At 34.9% G+C, this 21,823-nt stretch overlaps 1 protein-coding gene across 8 annotated transcripts in view; it reads right to left on the bottom strand.

Moving 5' to 3' along the window:
- NUP153 (nucleoporin 153) overlaps positions 1–21,823 on the bottom strand; it is a 58,724-nt gene that overhangs the window by 22,733 nt on the left and 14,168 nt on the right. For 7 of the 8 annotated variants that reach the window (XR_014061679.1, XM_081518141.1, XM_081518140.1 and 4 more), the window contains 12 exons: positions 17,175–17,423; positions 16,878–17,017; positions 16,670–16,798; positions 14,519–14,635; positions 14,384–14,428; positions 14,227–14,283; positions 11,697–11,843; positions 8,857–8,909; positions 8,437–8,563; positions 3,091–3,228; positions 2,373–2,471; positions 1,093–1,180 (listed from right to left, as the gene is read on the bottom strand). Coding sequence is in view for 7 of the 8 variants with exons in the window: in XM_081518137.1 (XP_081374263.1) it covers positions 1,093–1,180; positions 2,373–2,471; positions 3,091–3,228; positions 8,437–8,563; positions 8,857–8,909; positions 11,697–11,843; positions 14,227–14,283; positions 14,384–14,428; positions 14,519–14,635; positions 16,670–16,798; positions 16,878–17,017; positions 17,175–17,423 (1,389 nt within the window). In the remaining variant the exon portion in view is untranslated. The remainder of the gene's footprint in view (positions 1–1,092; positions 1,181–2,372; positions 2,472–3,090; positions 3,229–8,436; positions 8,564–8,856; positions 8,910–11,696; positions 11,844–14,226; positions 14,284–14,383; positions 14,429–14,518; positions 14,636–16,669; positions 16,799–16,877; positions 17,018–17,174; positions 17,424–21,823) is intronic. The other variant, XM_081518139.1, reaches the window with a different exon arrangement.

Raw genomic sequence — 21,823 nt, 5'->3', positions numbered from 1 at the left:
CACCTGAAATATACTGGTTACTTTCTCTTACACAGGGATGTTTTATTCAACATAAGTTAGGACTGCAAACATACCAGTCAAATTCTTATTCTGCGCTACTTGCAGAACCTATACTCTTGTCTTCCAGATCATACAAAACCAAACACCTTCTTAGCTTATGGGTCCTGGTTCTTTGATATTCTGATTTTTTTTTTTTTTTTTTAAATCTGTGAGGAAAGATCTAGTTTTTTAAGATTCCCAAACTCAGCAGATAGTCAAAGAAACACTTCTCAATAAGGCAACAAACCCCATAACTGATATCTCAGTCCATAATACCCCTCTCCCAACCACATCCCCTCAACACACTGCTGTTACTCCAAGGAACGATCTCACACCCTGCCCCCAAAGTATAAAAATCATGCAATGTTTTCCTATCATTCAAATTAAAACTCAATTATTGAGCATAGCACTCAAGAATCTTTAGAACTTAAAGCTACCTCTCAATCTCATGACAAATTATTTGCTATTTTCGAAGTGCAACAGGCTTTTCCTCTTGTTCTCTTGTATTTGCTATTTGTTGCGGGGAAAGCCCTTCTTCTCAATTCTTTTTTTTTTTTCCCCTCTCAATTCTTGACCTGAGTAGTTTAGCCCAGATGATTCTTCATTTCCCAAGCACCCAATACTTGAAAGCACACATCATGACCACCACAGCAAATTTCTACGGTCTAATTATCTATTCAGATAATTACTCCCATTTTTTGAGAAATTATGTACTACTTGCAGAGGCTGGTATAATTCTTATGCATAAAAATGCTTGTGAACTCAAGAGAGACCCAGCGATGGAATCCACTGTAATTACAATGTGGAATACCCTTGAATTTCTTATATTGAGATTTCATTTATAATAAACTGTCGCTTTTTTTTGATTAAACAAAGACTGGATAAATTTGCTATTGTGACCATCCCCTTCACAAGCTGTAACTTATTCACATTTAGGGAGCTAATTATATTCACATAAAAGCATTTACAAGAATGGCCAAAGGTAAAAGAAGTAATCTGAAATATTAACCTAACATTATTTTTATGTAAAATATTATGAGAAAAGTTTCTTACCTGAACTACTTGTAATTGGTTCTGAAACACTACTAAAGCCAGAAAGTTCTGTTGTTTTTGCCACAGGCACACTAAATGTAAATCCAATCTGTAGAGAGAGAAGGTGCCCTTTAACTGTCCATTTAGCTGTAAACAATCCATCAAATATAAAGCTCTATTTTATTTCAAGTCAAAAAAGTATACTGGATTTCACATATTCTAAGATTCACGGTTTTTCCTATTTTAAATTTCTAAAATTGGTGTGCTTCTTATAATGAATGGTGTGTCACAGTTTAACAACAGCATTTTAAATTTCTGAAGCATTTTTTCATTCAAAGCATTACATAAAATAATAATGTGCTCCTGATGCCCACTTTTGGGTTTCTAAATGCCATTTCCTAATAAAAAGTATGAGACTTCATGGACATCGAATAGATTTCAGGCATTTGGCAGGGAAATTACAAAATGATCTGGAACAACTAGTTGTAACAGAAAACAAGGACATAGTAAAAAACAGAAGGTAACATGTTAAAATGATACACATGCCAAATACAGATGGGGCAACTAGAACATCAAACTTATGTACTTCTTTTTTTAAAAAATATTTATGTATTTAGCTGTACCAGGTCTCAGTTGTGATATGTGGGATCCAGTTCTCCAACCAGGGACCGAACCTGGGCCCTCTGCACTGGGTGGAGGGGCCGCAGGCTGGCAGGCGGAGTCCCAGCCACTGACCACCAGGGAGTCTCCAACTTATGTACCATTCTTACTCAAAATATTTATTATGAAGAAACAAATATATAGTGGCACATAAAAACTTCCAACTTTTCTAGATTAAAGCCAATCCAAGAGACATGCTAACTAAATGCAATATGACTTAGTTGATCAGTCTTAATTGTAACTGGATCTGGTACCAAGAGAAACAAAACAGCAATTAAATGAGAGTCTGAGACTGATGGGTAAATCTGAATGTGCACACTATGTTACTATTAACATCATGTTACATTTTTTGGGTATGACAACTGTATTATGGGTATGCAAATAAATATCTTTTTTCTTAGGAGATACAAAGAAAATTAAGGGTACCAAAATATCTCCATCCTAACTTTCAAATGGTACATAAGAAGGTGCATACATACATACACATATATTTTGTGTATAGTTGTTCAAAGTTTTCTGTACATTGGAATTTTTTTGGTAAGAAAAATGGCATTTCTTACTACCAATGGCATCTAAGAGCTTAAAAACACAGTATGCCTTTGGAATCAATCAGTATGAAATACTCTTTGCTTGCTACTTACAGATGACGGAGGTAGTACATCTGACTCAGTAGATTTTACAATCGGAGATGAAAATCTAAACAAGGGGCTGCCAGTGCTGTTTGGAGAGGTCACTTGTACCTGGTTTTTCAAATTATTAAAGAAATGACACAAAAAGCTTTTTAGAAAAAGAAATTGGCAGTGAAACAGACCTTAAGAAAATTAATCACAAAGAAGCGAAAAGCATTTTTTTCCTGTTAAATTTAAAAAATCACTTTTAACTTCTGAAAACTACTCAACATGTAACTGTTATAAGATTTGGCTTCCTCTTCAAAGAGGAATATACATGATCTTGGAAGGAGATAATTACTTAAGGGAGAAAAATAACATCTATAAGAAAATGTTCAGAAAAAGTAAAAGTCAGGAAAAAAGCATACAAATTTTAGAAGCAGATTAAAGATGTTAATCCTACTTGAGAAATTTTTAAAAAAAAGCATAAATTCATTATTAACCAAAAATAAATAAAATATTTTAAATGGAAATATTGTTTGAAAACAGACTTACAATACACTCTATAAGAACTGAAGAATGCTCCCATTATGATGTACATTTTTTCAAAAAGCAAACGCTATTTCCGTTTTTCTCAAATTTCTGAGTTGTTAATTCCCATAGTGAAAAATCAATCACTGATTTAATGCGATTATCATTTTAAAAATAAAGGAAAACAAAAAGCACCTCTATGGTACAATGTTTTTTTTACCTTATTTGTTAATGATTGTGAAGGACTAATGGGTGATGGAGAGGAAGTTGTGATCACAGAAGAACTAAAATTGAAGGTAGGCAGTGAAGAACTGGTGATGGGTAGAGAGATTTTCGGTAATACTGGTACTTCCATTTCCTAAAACACAACATTATTTTATGATGACAAATTTCATCTTTCGTGTCATCCTGTTGTATCAACGTATTTTCAGGTTGAACTGATACAGTTACATGTAGACTGAGGACAAACAGGGATGAGGCAGCACTAGCAGTGTTAACAACGCAGGCTCTCGAATAAGAAAAAACTAGACAAGATTTGAATCCCAGCTGTGCCACCAGCCAGAAACGTGACTTTGTGAACCTGACTGTCCTCAGTACCAATTTCCTAACTGGTGAAAATGGAAAAAAAAAAAAAAATTAACATATCAGAGTTGTGGTTTAAATATGAAACAAAGTCACTTTTGGTCTTGGCATGTAAAACAAGCATTCGATAAACATCAGTACTAATCAGTTTGGTGAACTGCTTCAGTTTTTAATTCAGTGTAAGCAAAGATCTGCACTAGCCTCAAATGACCCAGATTAGAACAGACAAAAACTGAGTTCCACTTCAGCTAATGGTGGAAGACCTTGTATTTAACCAACGCTCTGACAAGCAACAATTACAGAAGCTGGACAAGATGTTAAAAACCACCACCTGAAAACAACCAAAAGCAAGTAGATATTGGAGGGAAGAAGGGAGGAGCTTCTTGTCCTGTTTGAGTTGGTGCCAGTTGGATAGTTGAAATTCAGAGAAAATTGCAAATCTGTTGATCGAGGCATTCAAAGGACAGACTAGGGTGACCACAGTAGCTAGAAAATAAGGGGAGATGTAGCAATGAAGCACCACAGAAGGGGAGTCCAAAGTCTGCAAATAAACTCTCCAAATCTCTGGCAGAGCAAATCTGTGTAAACTGCTGCTGCTAAGTCGCTTCAGTCGTGTCCAACTCTGTGCAACCCCATAGACGGCAGCCCACCAGGCTCCGCCGCCCCCAGGATTCTCCAGGCAAGAACACTGGAGTGGGTTGCCATTTCTTTCTCCGATGCATGAAAGGGAAAAGTGAAAGTGAAGTCGCTCAGTCGTGTCCGACTCTTAGCGACCCCATGGGCTGTAGCCTACCAGGCTCCTCCATCCATGGGATTTTCCAGGCAAGAGTACTGGAGTGGGGTGCCACTGCCTTCTCCACTGTGTAAACTACAGGTGTGTAATAAAGGCACTTGGATGAAACAAAACTAAAACCTGCTTTACAGGTTCTTCAGGGTGAAGGGAAATGACACCAAATGGAAATTCAGATTTCTGGAAGAAGTAGAGAATATGTGAGTAAACATCTCTTCCTCTTAGTTTCTTTAAAATACACATTAAGTACGGAAAGCAAAAATGTATTGTGGATTTACAGCATATCCAAATGTAACATAAATGATATATAGCATAAAATACCAAGGAAAAGGGGGTGGTGAATCAAACTATAAAGTTACAAGATTCTTAAATCTTATAGGAAATGATACAATATTAACACAAAGTAGAACTTAAAAAGTTAAAAGACACCATAATCCCAAGAGGACTATGTAAATTATGAGAAGGGTCAGAGTTATAAAACCAACAAATAATTAAAATGGAATGCTAAGAAATATCCAATTAACCCAAAAGAAGGAAGCTTTCAAAAAGAACAAGAGAGAAATAAAAAACAAATGGGGAAAATAGAAAATAAAAAAAGGTAAACCTTAATCCAACCATAGCAGTAATTATGTCATTTATAAGTAAACATGTCAAATTAGAAAATAAAAAAAGGGCAAGACTCAGACTCAATTACATGCTGCTTGTAAGAGATTTACTTACATTAATCATAAAGACAGATAAATAGATTGGAAGTTAATGGATGGACAAAAATTTAACTTGCAAGTAGTAACCCTAAGAAGGCATATTTTAGTATTCGAGTTGTTGGCTATATTAAATACCAGATAAAGTAGATTTCAAGACAAAGAATATTTCCAAAGACTTTTTTGAAGGACATTTAGTAATATTAAAAGGGGCAAATTATTGAGAGGCCACCATAGATAAGGTGTACGCACCAATGAGGGCCCCCAAGATACACAAGCAAAAACTGATATAATTAACAGGAAAAAGACAAATTCACCAAGTAAAAGCTGACAACTTTTAACTCATATCTCACTAATTCACTAGACACATACCTCCCTTCCCCACTCCCCGCAAAATTCAGTAAGAACAAAGATGATGTTAGAATTATTATCAGTCATCTTATCTGACGCTCAACAACCACAGAACACACAATGGTCAAGACTCAACAAGCAGACCACGTGCTAGGCTACAAAACAAGTCTCAAAACATGAAAATCATGACTAAATCCACTTCTAAATAATCTATGGATCATATACAAAATCAAAAAGAAAGCTAGGAAAAACTTCTCAACATAAATCTTCTAGAAGAAAACACAGGAAGACTTTTTTTGTAGACAGGGATAGGTTTCTTAGGATACAAACAGTAAATATAATGGAAAAATGTTTAAGTTCAGACTTCATTAAAGTTAGAACATCTGTTAATCAGAAAATACTGAGGAAAAGGAATAGGCAAGTCAGACTGGGAGAAAATATTTGTAAGACACGTATCTTGACAAAGTACTTGGCTCTAGAATTTAAAGAGTTCCTACAACTCAATAATAGTAAGACAATCCAATTTTTAAAACAGCAAAAGATCTAAACTAGCAATTCTCAAAAGAAGATATTATGGCCAATAAACACAGAAATAAGAACAAAATATTAAGCAAGAGAGAAAGGCAAATTAAAATTACAATGAGACATCGTCATACACAAAGCAGAATGGCTAAAATTTAAAAGATGACAATCAACTATTGATAAAGATGTAGAGTAACAAAAGCTGCTGTTACAATTACTTTGGGGAAAACAGTTATCAGTTACTTAAAAAATTAAACACGTACCATATACCCTCAGAACTTCATGTCTACTTTTGCTGAGACTATCCCAACATTATGTAAATCAGCAGTATTCCAATATAAAATGAAAAACTTGTGGGGAAAAAAAACCCCACCGGCTAGGCAGACAATTTTGGGCAGCCACTCATTATTAGTATCTCTTTCCTTAGAGATGTGGAGACTGTAACTTGAGAGTGGAACAAAGCAGGGACAGACAGGTTAGGGGAGGCATTCTGGGGTGCAAAACTAGCAGTTGGCAGGAATGGAGAGGGGGGTCCAGAGAAGGGAGAAGGTGATAAAGGGGGTTCGATTTTCATAAAGCTCCTCACAGTTAGTAGACCAGATAGTAAAAGTCAACAAATTTTCACCCTCCCTGCAAATGTCTCAAAACAGCCAAGTTACATTAAACACATTATCTATCTGCAAGACAGCTAAAACTGAGCTATATAGATCAGTCTAAGCTACAGCTGAAGATCTTAGAAACTGTATCTTTAAAAACAGAAACTAAAGGGAAATACAACTTACAATCTGTCACCTGGTAAACACTGAACCATGCTAATGCTTTCCTCTTACCAGGACAAACTTTTAAGAAGGTGGGGCCACACATTTTACTAAGAAATATAAAAGCTTTTCTAAAGAACTAGCTAATCCTTTATTAATCAGATACCTGCTTTGTTATGTATACACGGCAAGGCAAATAACTCACCTTTTAAATGTAATGAATCAAATCTATATCAAGAGTTTTAAGCAGAAAAGAAAAATTTGCTAAGTACAAAATTTTATATGCTACATGATCAACTTTATTTTTAAGATGTTGTAATGCAGTAATACATTCCCTCCCTTCCCCAAACTCGAGCGGAGCAACAAGTAGAACCTAAGGGCAAAGAGTCTCAAGACTCGTAACTGAGCCAAGGTCCCCAGCATGATCTCAGATATCAGAACCAAACAGGCATATGGCAGAAAGCCCAAACTGCCAAAGTCAAGCTTCTGATAAGTCAGAGAGGCACAAGCGCAGGACTCCTATACTGGAAAAGGGGAGATTAAAAACAAAAAAAAATCATGAAAAACACAGACCTCTCACTCTAAGCAAGGCTGCAAAACAAAATACCAATAGATATGAAGGAAACACACACACAAAGAGCAATTTCAATCAAAACATTAATTTCACAGTCAACAGAAACTGTTACAAAAGACCTCCTATTTAAAAACCTAAAAACATACTCCTAATTCCTCATGGGTCAGTGAGAAAGTCACAAATACAATTTCAATTAGAAAAAAAGCACAAATGAAAGTACGATGTAAATAACTTCAATGATTCACAGCTAGGCTGAAACTGATTTACAGAAGACTGAAATGGACCCAGATGCAACTCAATGTAGTTAGAAAATATACAGTGCAACCTAGACAGAAAAGTTAATTTAACCGATCTTCAGTTAGTCCTCATCGTTTTCAAACTTTCATGTTCAGAATACGTAAAGAATTCTTCCCAGTAAAAGAAATAACCCAAAAGAAAAACAAAAATGGATCAAGAGAAAATGCAAAATGGCCAAGAAACTCACAAAAAGATGTCTCCTCACCCTGGTAAAGAAGGAAATGCAAACTAAAAATCCAATGGCACACCACTTCACATTCATAACATTAATAAAAATTAAAAAGAAAAAAAAAATCAAGTACTGGTAAAAATAAAGGAAAACCAGATCTACCTACTGTTATGTAGAAGTATTAAACTGTAAAACTACCCTGAAGAGCAATAAGGCAAGATGTGTATCATCCCCTGCAATCCAACAATTCCATTCCTAGATAAGTAGCCTGGAGAAAAGTACTGCATGTGTGCTGGGGGAGATGTGCACAGATACTCACACTGGTGTGTATAGGAATCAACCCAAATGCACCCTGCAGAATGGGCTGTGGTGAGTCTTCATACTGGATAAATATGTAACAGTGAAAACCTGCTATTTTTCGCAAGACTGATAAATTTCACAAATAATAAGGAAAAGGCCCATGAGACAAGCACATCATGGTTCAGAAATGGGCAAAACCTAACTACATAATAGTATTTCAGGGGTCAAATAATTTCAATTGCAATAGTTTTATTTGAAAAATTATGGCTTTAGACTAGTAATACCCATGAAATTTAAGGTATTAGATTAGGTCACAGTGAAGATGGGTTTAAAAAGCCTGATAGTTTAAAACACCCTTTTAAGGAACTGTTTCAATGGTAGATGATTCCTGTGCTGGGTCTTCCCTAACCCCACCCCCCAAGGGACCTCCAGGTATCCCCTCATCGCCACATTGAAACTTTTCATAATAAACTTCAAGGTATTAAGTTACTTCAAAATACATGTTAAAGAGTATAACCTTACCTCCTTCTCTTGAGGTTTAGATGCCACAACACGTGTTCTCTCTCGCCTCATCTTGCCACCTCCACTACCTACTCCAGGAGATAAACCATTGGCTGCAGACATACTGAAATTTGGATAAGAAAAGCCACTAGGCAAAGAAAAAGAAAATTAAAACAAATGATATATTACTCCGGTCCATAACTTGTTAATTAGTTAATACTAAAAAAAAAAAAAATAGATCTGCCAAAAATTAAAAAAATAAATGTTCAGCTGAATGTGATTTTAAAAGCTCACAGATTTCTATGTGTAGTTGTCTACGTGTGTATAATTCTATGTGTAGTTTCTATTTCTTTAAACTTCTTAATCTTCAAAAAGGCAGATACAAATCAAATGTAGGCCTTACAAAAATATAAAGAAGCTTCACTATAAAGATGACATTACCTTTCTTGTTGCTCTCTATTTTGTCCTGGTGTTGTATTTTTTTCATAATCAGTCTAAAAAAAAAGAACATAACATATTTACATAGCTGCTTATTTAATTTTAACACCACCCTACTATCTGTGAACTTTAATATTTGGAGTCAGGAATTTGACAGTTGTTTAGTTAATGAATTTTAAAATCTACAACTCATACCCTGTCACCTGAATGATGACCAAGAGTTACAGTGTGATTATATACAAACTGATAATAAGCACAACCATCTTTTAAACAAAATAGTAGTATACAAATTTAATACACGTATCAACCACACAAATACTGTTACTTATGGCCTATTAAATGTGTAATCAAATTTACATTGATGGTCCTTTTGAAATGATTCTCTGCAACTGAAGAGTTCTTCTATCTAAAGGAATCAGGGTTCCTTGGAGAAATGGCTGATTTCAGGGCTGGGGCTGAAAACTCATAAGAAGAACCTGGGTTGATTTATAATATCAAAAAGCAACTAAGTACTTGAAAAATGATCTGAAAATATTAAAAGGACATGAGCCGGTTCAAAGGCCAAATATGGAACAGTGAGCATCAAAATAAATAATGCTAGTAAAAGATTACAATCTTATCAAATTTAAGAATTTACACTGACTGAAACAAATAAATACATAGAGAAATACATACATAGAGAAAACTTCCTACAGTAGAAAACCAACTTCATAAAGGTAGAAGAAATAGTAGAATTAGAAAACCACCATTTGGCATCTACAAATAAAAGATTCAGGCAAATATCATCAAAACTGCTAACAGTGTTGGGCAAAAAGGATATTTATACTCTCAAAGTTATCTTATTAGTTATAAAAGGTACAATACTAGCAACTTCACAGTGAAGAAATCCCATTGACACCACCTAAACTGCTGATCACAGCATCAGTGTGTGACAAACTGGCAGAAAGTGCCCTGTAATATGATACTGAGGAGAGTTCAGAATCTGTTCTGTGGTATTACTACCAAAAGTGCCTAACCAGAATCTAATTGTGAGCTAACAAACATCCTTGTACCCCTTCAGAAATATCAATGTTATGAAATATCAAAAAACAAACCCCCCACAAAAACCAAAAAACTTGTTCTAGACTAAAGGAGATAAAGAGATTTGACAAACCTAAGACATGATCTTTCATTTTCGTTCTTTTGGGACAAATGGCATCTTAACAAAATTTGCAATTAACGGTATTGTACTGATGATAAGTTTCTATATGGTTTGGGTAACTGTTCTCCAGGTATGTGAGTGAATTTCTTGTTTGTAGAAACACAGAAAAAGGTAAGGGAAATGTAGTAAAATGTAGAATTCTTAAGATTTTTCCTGCAAGTCCAAAATTATGTTCAAATTATTTTTTTAAAGTCTGATAAAGCAAATAGGACAAAATGTTAAACACTGCTGAGTCAAGTTAAAGGAAATGGGTAAATATGGTACTATTCTCTCAATTTCAGTTTGAAATTTTTCAAGAAATTGAGTTATCATGAAGATTCAATGAGTGTAAATCAACAAAGGCACAAAGAGGAAGATGTTTTATAAATGGAAAAAGAACACACTTTAGTTAAAGGACACAGGAAAACAGACAGACCCAGGATATGAGACAAAGCAGAAGACAAACGATCTGCCCTTTTCAAATACCAATGTGCCTAGCAATTCTACTCCAAGGTATAAGACCCAAGAGAAATGAATATAGATGTCCACAAAAAAACTGGCACTTGTGTAAAAGTTCATTGCAGTATTATTCATTACAGTGAAAAAGTGAAAAGAACCCAAATATCCCTCAACTGATGAATGGATAAACAAAACCAGTACATCTAAACAATGAAATATTATTCACCAATAAAAAGGACTGATGTTCTGATATGAGGTAAACCTAAAAACATTATGCTAAGTGAAATAAGCCAAACACTGAGAACTACTTATTTTAAGATTTCATGTATATCAAATGTCCAGATAAGTAAATCTAAAGAGAAAGATAAGTGGCTGCCTTGGGCTAGAGGTGGAAAGAAAGGTGGGAAGTGACTACTAATGGATATGAGATGTGGGGGAGGGGACGATGAGAATGTTCTAAAACTGACTACTGACACAGATGAACAACTGTAAGTACACTGTATCCACTGTATAAACTTTAAGGTGAATGGCAAGGTATGAGAATTATATCTCAATAAAGTTATATAAAAATAAAAACAGTGTGGTGAGGGAAAAGATTTGAGGTCTAGAAAAACAAAACCAAAAGTAATACACTTGTTTGGATACCAGCTCAAAAAAGCAGCTATAGGGAAAATTCCCTGGCTGTCCGGTGGTTAGGACTCGGTACTTTAATTGCCAGAGCCTCAGGGTTCAATCCCTGGTTGGGGAATTAAGATCACACAAGCTGAGCAGTGGCAAAAAAGCAGCAGCTATAAACAACATATGAACTAGATTATTAGGCAGTATTAGGAAGGAACTGACATTAACTTCTTAAACATGGTAACATAGGAGATATTAGTGTATCATATAGTATACCAAAGTACTCTAGGTGAACAGTCGTGACATCTGAAATTTTCAAATAGTTCAACAACACAGACAAAACACACAAATAAAGCTAGTGTGGTAAAATTATTTAATATAAACAATGCTTGCTAGTAAACACTAATTCAGGATATGACCAAGGTGCCAACCATTAAAAGCCATACCAATTCATAATCACTAATTCACAAACTTTACGCATTATCTAGTTGTTAGACTACAATACTAAATTATTGTACTTTACATTATGTGTTCTTATTCATTTTAATCAATACTCAAAGACTAGTGAAAATAAACACATACTCACACTGTACTTTTTATCTAGTCTTTGATTAGTCTTCCTTAATTCACCAGATGGGGTCAAAGATGGTTTAAAATAAACAGTTCGATTTGCTGCTATGGAAACTGGCTTTGGGATCATGAGTCTCTGAACAGGGGGGTACTGAGAGTCCACCTTACAGAGAGGCAGAAATCAAAGACAAACTTTTATTTTCATATGCCAGCCATGCATATCTAAAAATTATTTGACAAGAGCTAATATAACCTAGAGACTGTAAGTACCTTCTAGAGAAATATCCAGTGGGTGCAAACAAACACTAAGAGGAAAAACTAAAAGTAAACGAATGTGTATTAACATTTATATTATTAATTTATGTAAGTACTAATTTATTTAGACATATACCTATATATACATATACTTTCAAAATGGTTTCACTATTTTATTCTAGACTTAATGACTTTTCACACACATGTGACATACACAAGGAAACTTCTGCAGAGCATTTTGAATAATCTAAGCTTTTACAGGATGAATTTCAAATATATGAACCAAAATTGATTTTGCCACATTTTCCCCAAATTACTATCTATATTTTCTTCAGTTATACATTTAACTAGCTATGAAAACTTTAATTGCTTAAAATGTGAGCAAATTTCTCCAAGTAAAATTTCCTCCATTGTTATTTAAAAACCAAATCTTTACAATTTAAGTCTAATTAGTAAAGCACAGTGAAGAATTCCAAATCTTAAGATGAACTGGCTTTGTTATCGAAGAACACAAGTGTTATGTTAACATCTTTTGCTACATTGAAACACAGCAAAACTCCAGTTGGTGAGGTGACTATAAAGCCAAGAGCTTCTACTTTGTCCAAAGATTATAATACTATGAATACAGTCCTTTCACCCAGCAGCAGCTGTGAACAACGTTGGTTTCCAGGGCAAAGCCTACATCTAGTCACTAGCTCTTCCCTAAATCCTCATCACAAATGTGATCCTGTAATTCAATGAGAAAGTCTATTTTGTAGACTGTTCTGATTGCAACTGTGAAACCTGAACAACAATACTGTATCCTGGCCTTTATATTTCCTAGCATTTGCTACCAAAATTTTACTGAAACTATTGTTGTTGTTGTTCACCTGTTAAGTTGTGTCAGACTCTTGCAACCCCATCAAATGATACTATACTCAATCACTAATAAAATTTTTGTTGATGAGAACTTCTCTTATGACACAATTTTTAAATTTTACTTCTTTTTAAACAATCTGAAATAAATGAGTCACAGAAAAGCAGATAATAGCTTAACTTAACCCCATCACAGCAGCCAATAATGAATTCCCTCTTGCCTTATTACAAATGTCTGAAAGGGAAAGTCTCAGTCGTGTCCACCTCTTTGCAACCCCATGGACTATACAGTCTATAGAATTCTCCAGGCCAGAATACTGGAGTGGGTAGCCTTTCCCTTTTCCAGGGATCTTCCCAACACAGGGATCGAACCCAGATCTCCCACACTGCAGGAGGATTCTTGACCAGCTGAGCCATAAGGTAATACTAAAAATTGAGAAACAATGCTATCCCAAGAAAAAATGCAACTATGCTTTCTTTTCTGCATCAGAATTGCAGTAAAATAATTGTCATTTACCAATATCTTGAACACAGTTCCTACAATTAATTCAGAGATTTATGATAATTTTAATCAATTACTCCTGAGGGAACTTGGTGGTGTAATAAATGCTTTACAAGGAATGATGTGGGAATCTGCTTTCCCTTAAGGGCACTTAGCCATAAATATAACTGACAAAAATTAAACCTCTTTAACCTTAACTATCAAGCATTTTTATTTCCCACAGTAAAACCCCAACCTAATTTTAACCAAATAGAATGTGATAAAAAGAGTTATCAAGATATAACTGTATTATATTTTTCATTAGCTCTGCTGTCTTGGCTGACTGATGGAAGACAGGCAAACTGGAAATCCTATCACACATAAGTGATTTGACATAATGTTTATGAGGAAAATTTACAAAGTAACTATGTTCAATGAGAACTTTAGTTCACTGAACTGCTAATTAAACATGTCAAACTTTGTTCACATCTGTCTTCATTTATCAAAAGGTAAGAGTTACTCATAAAGACTGCCAGAAATATACAAAATAGTTAACTAATAAGAACCTACTGTACAGCACAGGGAACTCAAGACTCTGTAACAACCTATATGGGAAAAGAACCTAAAAAAAGAGTGGATACATGTATATGCATAACTGATTCACTTTGCTGTATACCTGAAACTAACACAATATTGTAAATCAACTATAAAAAAAAAGACTGCCAGGATACTGAAAATGGAAATGCCAACACATAACCAATATATACTATATACTACATATACAGCATGGGCTAAGGCCCTCACAAGAAATCGCAAAATCCAAGTTAAAAAAAAAAGTCCATTTTCTCAAACATGTTCCCTAATGACCATCAACTAAAGCCAATTTGTGTATTTGCAAACTTAAAAATAAATACAAAACTGCCAGTACCTTAGATAAATGTTAAAGAAGGCTTACCTTTTCCCTTTTGGCCTGAAAGTCTGCGGTGGTACCCATCCCACTCCTATCAAGAGGCTAAAGAAATAAAATACCATTAGAATGGAGGGAAACTGAAAAATATGACATCACCAACACGTGAAAATATATCTCTTTAAAGATTTAAAAGTCAACTCACAGAATTCAGAGGAGAAGAAAAAACAGATGGAATTCTTTTTGCATCCTGTTAATGTTGAAAGAGTGAAATTAAGATTTCTCACTAAGCTTAAATTTTGCTATACTCCTGAATTTAATTGTGATTTAAAAAACTTACCGCTAGGGGACTTGACATCTTCTCTAAGGACTGCAATATCCTCCGAGCTGTTGAACTAGTCACACCATAGGACTGTGCGTTGGGTTGCTTAGCTTTCATCTGTCTTCTGACTGGTGCCTATAATGTAAACCTTGAGTTATTTGCTGGAACTTTATACTCTAAAGAACAAATTTCAGACAGTGAAAATACCTACGAAACAGAATTTTATGTGCAAAGTGAAAAAGAATTTACTGTTAACAGCAACTTGTCTTTGGGTGGTGTCATTAAGCTCACATTCAACTTTTTTTTCTTTATGCCTTAATTGAAAAATTCAATTCTCTGAATCCTGTGAGGGGCAAGGGAGATTTGGAGGATTCAGAGTACCTGATTTCAGGACTTACTATTAAGATATAGTAATCAAGACAAAAGCACAGTGTTGACAAAAGGATACACACACACACACACACACACGTCAAAAGAATAGAAAGTCCAGAAATAGAGCCACATATATGGTCAATGCATTTTCAAAAAAGCTGCAAAGACAATTCAATGGATAAAGTACAATCTTATCAACAAACAGTATGTACCAGAAAAAATGGACATTCATTTGTTTAAAAGAATGAATCTTGATCCACACTTCATACTATACATAAAAATTTTAACTCAAAATGAATCAAAGGTCTAAATTAAAACCTAAAACTATAAAGCTTTTAAAAGAAAACAGAATAAAATCTCTGTGACCTTGGGTTGGGTAAAAATTTCTAGACATGACACCAAAGGCATGAACCATAAAAGGAAAAAAAAAAAAAAAAAAGAACCTGATATGCTGAATGCCATCAAAAGTAAAAACTTCTCTTGGCAAGGTATTGTTAAGACAAGCCAGAGAATGGGAGAAAATATCTGCAAAACATATATCTAATAAAGGACATACACCCTGAATAATGAATTCTCAAAACTCATTAATAAGAAAAAAAAAATCTTATTTAAAAATGAGCAAAAGGGACAGACTAAATTGCCAGAGGGGATTAACAGGTGTATACTTCCAGATATAAAATAAGTCACAAGGATGTAATGTACACATAGGGAATATAGTCAACAATATTTTAACGACTTTGTATGGCAATGGATAGTAACTGGTCTTGTGGTTATTTCATAATGTATAAAAATATCAAATCACTATGTTGCATACCTAAAACTAATATTTCATATTGTAACTCAATAAAAACTTTAGATTTTTCTTAATGGGCAATAACATTTGTACACATACTTCACCCCAGATATACTGACGGTAAAAAGTACCAACATCATGGTCATTAGGGAAATGCAAAACCACAGTAACTTGGAATTATCACTACATGCCAATAAACTGATGACAAGTGCTGACTGTATGGTGAGAACGCAAAGGGGTAGCACCCACTTTGGAGATTCATTATAAAATCAATGTATATACCATGTGACTCAGCAGTCCAACTTCTAGGAATAGACCCAAGGGAAATGAAAATTAATGTTCATAGCAGTTTTATTCACAATGGACAAAAATTAGAAATAATCCAAGCATCCTTTTACTCGTGAGCAGATAAGCACATTGTATTATAATCTGCAATAAAAAGGAATTAACTATTGATACATGCAAATACAGACTGATCTGCATAATGCGTAAGTGCATTATGCTAAGTAGAATAAGCCACATTCAAAAAAACACACAGTATATGATTAAATTTATGACATCCTGGGGAAAAAAAACAAAACTACAGGAAAAGAAAACAGATACTGGTTGCCAAGAGGTGGAAGTACAAAGAAGGGTTGACTACAGAGTTGCACAAGGTAATGTTTTGGTATGATGGAAATGTTTATTCAGTATTTTGATTGCAGAAGTGGTTATTCAACTGTATATCACAAATACTGTGATAAGGGTAAATTTTACTATATGTTACTTACACCTCAATTTTTTAAAAAAGGAATTAACTACCATACTTTCTAAAACACACAAATAATGGATAAAATGTTCACTTTGGTCCAAAATAATATTAACATAGTTCCTAAATGAAAAGAATGTAATCCACAGTTTTATCATTTCACCAAAGAATAAATGGACCAAAACTTTTTCTGAGTGACAACAGTTACTTATTATTTAAAACAAAAAAAGGTACAAGCCCTTCTATTCAAACCGACCTGATACGGTGTGTTTCGTAGTTTAGACTGTCTTACAGCGGCTGCTGCCCCACCATATGTTGTTTTTCCAGGGTAAAAAGGAGAATCTCCAAGTTGACTTGTTTTAAAAATTGAAGAGTTCCCAAGTGACTGCACAGAAACATAATGATAAATTATAAGACAAGCACTCAAAACTAATGTGGTTAAATCTAATCAAATTAGGACTCACAGGAGAAAGTGCTCCAAAGGCAGACAAGTTGAATGCTGGTTTTTTTGAGCTGGTGGCAGTGTGCTGTGAGAGTGAATGAGAACGTTCAGCCTCTGGGGACCACAGAGGTGGCACCGAAGTGTTCTTTGAAACAGCTATATCTGAAATAAAAATATGCAATGCACAGTAATAACACTGATAACAAGGCCTATGTTTTTATAAATAGAAAATGAAAGTGACAGCCAAGTTAGAAAAAAATTATCCCATGAAATTTACTTTCAACTAACAAAATTATATACTTCCAAATGCTAAGAATACCTTTATCAGAAGCTCTTGAAGAAAAACCACTGGTGGTTGAGATGTTATCATCATCATGCTGAGAGGTAGAATCTTTAATTTCCTTTACGAGGGAAAATCCAGAACTGCCGATAGGGAATGCCGAAGATGTGGAGGGCTGACAGTGTAACGCAGGAGAGTCCAACATGGAGAAATTCAGATGGCTCCGATGAAGAGAAGGCCTTGTTAATACATCTGGATAATTTGAAGCAGTACTAGTTGTTGAGGGTTCTAAAGAGAATAGCAATAACATTATTAACACTCAGTTTAGAAAATGCAATATACTATCAAAGTAAAAGTGTTTGTTTCAAGAAAATATAGTATATAATACATATAACTTCAGTTCAGAACACTGAAGCCTCCTGTGATAAGCCCAATTTAAGATATTCTTTAGCCAAACAAGGTTTCAACTAACTAAAATTAACTTGCCTAACCTACTGTCAAAATACACTTTAGTGATCAAATATACTTGTAAACAAATTTGGCAAAGTAGCAAAATACAAAATCAACATGCAAAAATCAGTTTTGTTTCTATACACTAACAATGAAAAATAAAAAAATTATTCCATTAACAGTAGCATCAAAAAGAAAACACTCAGGAATTGACTAAGGAAGTGAAAGAACTTGCATGATGGAAACTACAAAACAAGGATGAAAGAAATTTAAGATGTAAATAAATGGAAAAACATCCCATGTTCTTAGATTGAAAGACCTAAAATTGTTAAAATGTCAATACTACCCAAAGTGATCTGCAGAGTCAATGTAATTCCTTTAAAGTACCCAATGACCCTTTTTTGATGAAATAGAAAAATCTGTCCTAAAATTCCTATCACATCTCAGTGGACCCCTAATAACCAAAATAATCCTGAAAAAGAACAAGAATGGAGATGTCACACTTCCTGATTTCAAAAAATTATTACAAAACAGCAATCAATGGCATGGTGCTGGCATAAAGACAGACATGTAGACCAATAGGATAGAACAGAAAGCCCAGAAATACACGGTCAAATGATCCCTGACAGAGCGCCAACACCAGTCAATGGAAAGAATCATTTCTTCAATAAATATTTTTGGGAAAACTGGATATCCACAGGCAAAAGAAGGAAACTGAACCCTTTCCTACACCATACACAAAAATAAACACTAAATGGATTAAAGATCTAAACATAAGACTCCAAAATATAAAGTTTATAGAAAAAAACAGAAAAGCTTTAAGATGCTGATCTTGGCAATGATTTCTCACATATGACAGGCAACAACAGAAAAAAGACATGTGGGACTGTATCAAACTAAAAAACTTCTGTGCACTAAGACAAGATAATCAAGAGTGAAAAGGCAACTTAAGAAATAATAGAAAAAAGAAATAAAATAAAAATAGAAAATGTTTGCAAATCATATACATGATAAGGTGTTAATACCCAGAACATATAAAGGATTCCTAAAACAATAAATCAAATTATCTGATTAAAAATTGGGCAAAGGACTTAAACAGACTCTTGTCCAAAGATGATACACCGTCAACCAGCATATGGAAAGATTCTCAACATTTCTAAACAGAGAAATGCATATCAAAACCAGTGAGGTACCACTTCACACTCCTAAGGACAGCTACTATCAAAAAATTAAAAACAGAATAACCACATGACCCAACAACTCCACTTCTGGGTATATATCCAAAAGAACTGAAAGCAGAGTCTCAAAGGCATGCGTACAACCATGTTCCTAACAGCATTACTCACAAGAGCCAAAGTTGGAAGAAAACTACGTGTCCATCAACAGATGAACGAATAATGTGGTAAATACATACAATGAATATTACTGTCATAAAAAGGAAATAAATTCAGATACATACAACGATGTGAATGAACTCTGAAGACATTCTGCTAAGTGAAATAAGTCAGTCACTGAAGGAGAAATATTTATGATTCTACTCATTTGAAGTATGTAGTCAAAGTCATAGCAAAAGTACAATGGTGTTTGCCAGGGGCTGAGGGGAAGGGAATGGGAAATTAGTGTTTAATGTAATAATTTCTTACCAAGTTGGCACAAGTTAAGGAAGAAACTGGCAGGAGCTTCGAAATCTACTGGTATTGGCACTTACACCTGCTGGTATCTAAAGATTATCATATTTCAATTTCTCCACAGTCAGGATTCATATATACATAGGCTGAAATGTTTCTTATAGCATGAAGTATTCTAACTTTGTAGTAGATCCTAAAAGTGCTTTCTCCTGACCCATTCTCTCACCCCCGCAGCAGTTTATCCCAAAGGATATTTTCTAGATATTGGCACACATCTACTCAACCTAGTATATACAGAAGCCAGAGAGCAAAAGCAATCTAGTATAATACACTTCTCCTGGAAGGTATGCTGCTAACAGCAATGCCAGTTTTTTAGGTTTATATAGCTTCCTTATCCTCTAAACCAGGCCCAGTAAAGGACACATTTGGGGATAGTAAGACTAAATTAGGTCATGTCATCTACAGATTCACATCAGCCATAAATGCTCAGGTTCTAAGAGTACACCTATGATATCACAGTATTAATCAGCCAGTATAGTCTACAACTTCAATCCACGGCCAACCAGCACGTTAAATGCACCATTGTGGGCATCCCTCTCAGAGGTCTGAACTCTTACTGAATCAATAATAATCTATCCCGTACATTATTTGAGGTTCCTCACTGATTAATGCCATTAACCGAGTAAAAGAAATCTAGACACCTAATGCCTCACCATCATTAAAACAGGCAATACAAGGAGGTACATAAAAGCAGAAAGCTGCAGACAACAGATATGAAACAGGCTGCAGATTCTGTAACTGTTCGTACTGCACTGTGCTATTTGAAGGATGTACGATACTCTCCTGCTCCAGTTACTATTTATATGAGTTACACTGGTAATTAGTAAGCAACATGCAGGACTATTACATCTAAATTATTTTAAACTTTCAACACTTTTACACTACTTTAAGAGCAAGTATGTCTAAGTTGTTTTGAGAATGCACTGTCAAATTTAAGAATAATGTTTCACAGAGTAAACAAAGTGATTTAAATCGTTATCTAATAAGATCTACATTCATCACACAGGAGCGTTATCAACTGATACTGTAGTCACACATTATGTGACTGCAAGTACTGAATACATTGAGAAAGACGAAGGCAGACTGTCAGAAGAGAACTGCCTAGAACTTACAGATTTTAAGATAGGAGCAGGAGTCAGCTCTAAGACAAGACAGAGGGAAAATGCCACCAAGTTTTTGAAGTTAGTATCAAAAAGCTGCTCTGAGTTTGCTTCTACATCAGAAGAGTTTGAGTGAGAAGGTGGGTGAACAGATGTGGGAACAAGGAAAACAAAGTCAGCCATAAGCTGGTTGTCTTTGAAGCTGGCTAACAGGTCCGAGGGGTTTACTGTACTATCCTCTTCCTTCCTTTTGTAGTTTGAAAATTTCCACAATAATTTAAATTTAGAAATTATTCACAAAGGTGTGTGTATTACATATATATATATATACACATATATACATATATATATATAAAATAGAAAGCTACCGTGTGAGAAGGCAATGGCACCCCACTCCAGTACTCTTGCCTGGAAAATCCCATGGACGGAGGAGCCTGGTAGGCTGCAGTCCATGGGGTGGCTAAGAGTGGGACACAACTGAGCGACTCCACTTTCCCTTTTCCCTTTCATGCACTGGAGAAGGAAACGGCAACCCACTCCAGTGTTCTTGCCTGGAGAATCCCAGGGATAGCGGAGCCTGGTGGGCTGCCGTCTATGGGGTCGCAGAGAGTCAGACATGACTGAAGTGACTTAGCAGTAGCAGTGTAAACTTAATAATATAATGAATAAAATCCAAGCGGGAATGAACCTTGGCAGACCACTGCCATCATTTCAAAAGCACAAACACACAAACAAAAAGGAACCTCACAGCTGTACAACGAGATACTCCATTTATCCCACACCTAAACTGAATTCTTCAAGTTAGTTAATCCCCACAAGCATTAGATGGAAAAAGCTTGTCACTGTAGATATATGCTGGTGCACACTACAAGTCTCTCGTCAAAAGAGAGAAGTTGGGGTCCCATTCGATGACAGAAAGGAGAATGACACAGAAGCAGTCACCCTAGAGACCTACCAAGTAAAACCTCCAGATGGTTGCTGGTAATATATTAGAAAGAGAGCCTGAAAAGTACAGATACTAAAACTCCCTAGGTTACTCTAATAAAAAAGACTAAGCCAAACTGAGTATCACTAGGAAAACTTAGATTTGCCATTTCTCCAAAATAAAATCCCTCTTTCAGCCCATTTCACTCTCACTAGTTCTCATTAAAAGCAAATCAGGCAGGAAAATAAGTTACTAAGTATATCAAAATTAATAGGCACATATTCACATAAATTATTGAGGCAAGACAGGATTTAAGTTATCAAAAAAATTGCTGTAACTGGAAATCAAAACATGCAGTGAAAGAAAAAATATATAAACTGAAAAGAAATATATACTTGAGAGATAAAGTGGACCTCAAAATTTAAAACTATTGTGCTTCAAAGATACCATCAAGAAGCTAAAATGGGAGAAAAATGTTTGCAAATCATATAGAGATAATAGACATATCCAGAATGCGCCAAGACC

This window comes from Giraffa tippelskirchi, chromosome 8, assembly GCF_054371585.1.
Source record: "Giraffa tippelskirchi isolate mGirTip1 chromosome 8, T2T-mGirTip1v1.2.pri, whole genome shotgun sequence".
Taxonomy (NCBI): Eukaryota; Metazoa; Chordata; class Mammalia; order Artiodactyla; family Giraffidae; genus Giraffa; species Giraffa tippelskirchi.
The sequence above is the reverse complement of the archived record's forward strand: the minus strand, read 5'-3'. Positions and strand labels throughout refer to the sequence as shown.